Source organism: Nicotiana sylvestris, chromosome 7 (genome assembly GCF_000393655.2).
Source record: "Nicotiana sylvestris chromosome 7, ASM39365v2, whole genome shotgun sequence".
NCBI lineage: Eukaryota > Viridiplantae > Streptophyta > Magnoliopsida > Solanales > Solanaceae > Nicotiana > Nicotiana sylvestris.
In genome coordinates, this window is record NC_091063.1 from 18,521,527 (window position 1) to 18,522,994 (window position 1,468).

The 1,468-nt window shown below is 41.4% G+C and overlaps 1 protein-coding gene across 1 annotated transcript; it reads left to right on the plus strand.

Moving 5' to 3' along the window:
- Window positions 1-557: 557 nt before the first annotated feature.
- On the plus strand, window positions 558-1,010 carry LOC138872797 (uncharacterized). Its single transcript, XM_070151215.1, has one exon. It carries the CDS (start codon window positions 558-560, stop codon window positions 1,008-1,010), a length of 453 nt encoding a protein of 150 aa, XP_070007316.1.
- The last annotated feature ends 458 nt before the right edge of the window (window positions 1,011-1,468 follow it).

Here is a 1,468-nt window from a genome sequence, read left to right on the forward strand (position 1 = left end):
GAAAAGAATTCCTATTCGGATGCCCAACTTGCCTCCCACAACACTTCAATCCGCAACTTAGAAATTCAAATGGGGAAAATCTCTCAAGCTCTAAATACTCGTCCTAAGGGGGCACTACCAAGTGACACGGTGATAAACCCAAATGGTGGTAACAACATGGGGCATGCCATGGCTGTTACTACAAGAAGTGGAAAAGGTAGGAATGCACCTACCTCAAGCCAAAGGCAACTTGTGGGTGAAGAGTAAATGGTGCAAGAAGAAGAGATCCTGAACAATGTAGAGCAATCTAATGATGAGGTTCAGATTGATATTGATGATAGTATGGAAGAGACTCAAGAGGAGGTGAACCTGTCTAGGGATCACATTATTAACATACTGAAACCGGTAGTGCAAAGGCCTAAGGCACCATTTCCTAAGCCCCCACCTCCATACCCTCAAATACTTGCAAAGCAAAATGGTGAAAATTAATTAAATAAGTTTATTCAAATGATGAAGAGTCTCTCAATCAATGTTCCATTAGTTGAATCCTTGGAGCAAATGGCCGTTATGCAAAGTTCATGAAGGATCTTGTGACAAAGAAGCAGTCTATGAATTTTGAAACTATCAAAGTCACTCTTCAAGTGAGTGCAATTGTGCATTCAATGGCCCCTAAGTTGGAGGATCCCGATGCTTTCATGGTCCCTTGTACAATTGGAAGTGCCAAGTTTTCTAAAGCTCTTTGTGATCTTGGGGCAAATATCAATTTGATGCCCTATTCGATTTTCAAGACATTGGGAATTGGGCAACCAAGACCCACCTTTATGAGATTGCAAATGGTTGATCTTACTATGAAGAGATCTTTGGGAGTGATTGAAGATTTTTTGGTTCGTGTTGATAAATTCATTCTTCCAACAGACTTTGTCATTCTCGATTGTGTAGTCGATTATGAGGTGCCGATTAATTTTGGAAAACCTTTCCAAGCTACGGGGAAGGATCTTTGTGATCAGAGAACTTACTTTCCGGGTTGGTGATGAAAAAGTAGTTTTCCATGTGTATAAGTCCATGAGGCAACCCAATCAAAATGAGGTGTGCTCTTTTGTGGACTTAGTGACTGATATTATTGTGGATGAAACAAGTGCGGTGATCAATGTTGGTGATATGTTGGAGGCCGTCTTGCTCAACTTTGATGATGACGAGATGGATGGCTTCGTAGAATGTGTGAACTCTTTGCAAGTAATGGGGTCATACACCTATGAACCCCAAAAATTATCTTTGGATCTTGAAAATAGGGCAACTCCTCCTACACAACCTTCAATTGAGGAGCCTCCTACCTTGGAGTTGAAGCCATTGCCTCCATGTCTTCGGTATGAATTTCTTGGCCCTTATTCTACTTTACCGGTTATTCTTTCCTCTTGTTTGACTAACGTCCAGGTAGATTCTACATTGGCAGTGCTACAAAAGATGAAGAAGGCCATTGGGTGGACATTGG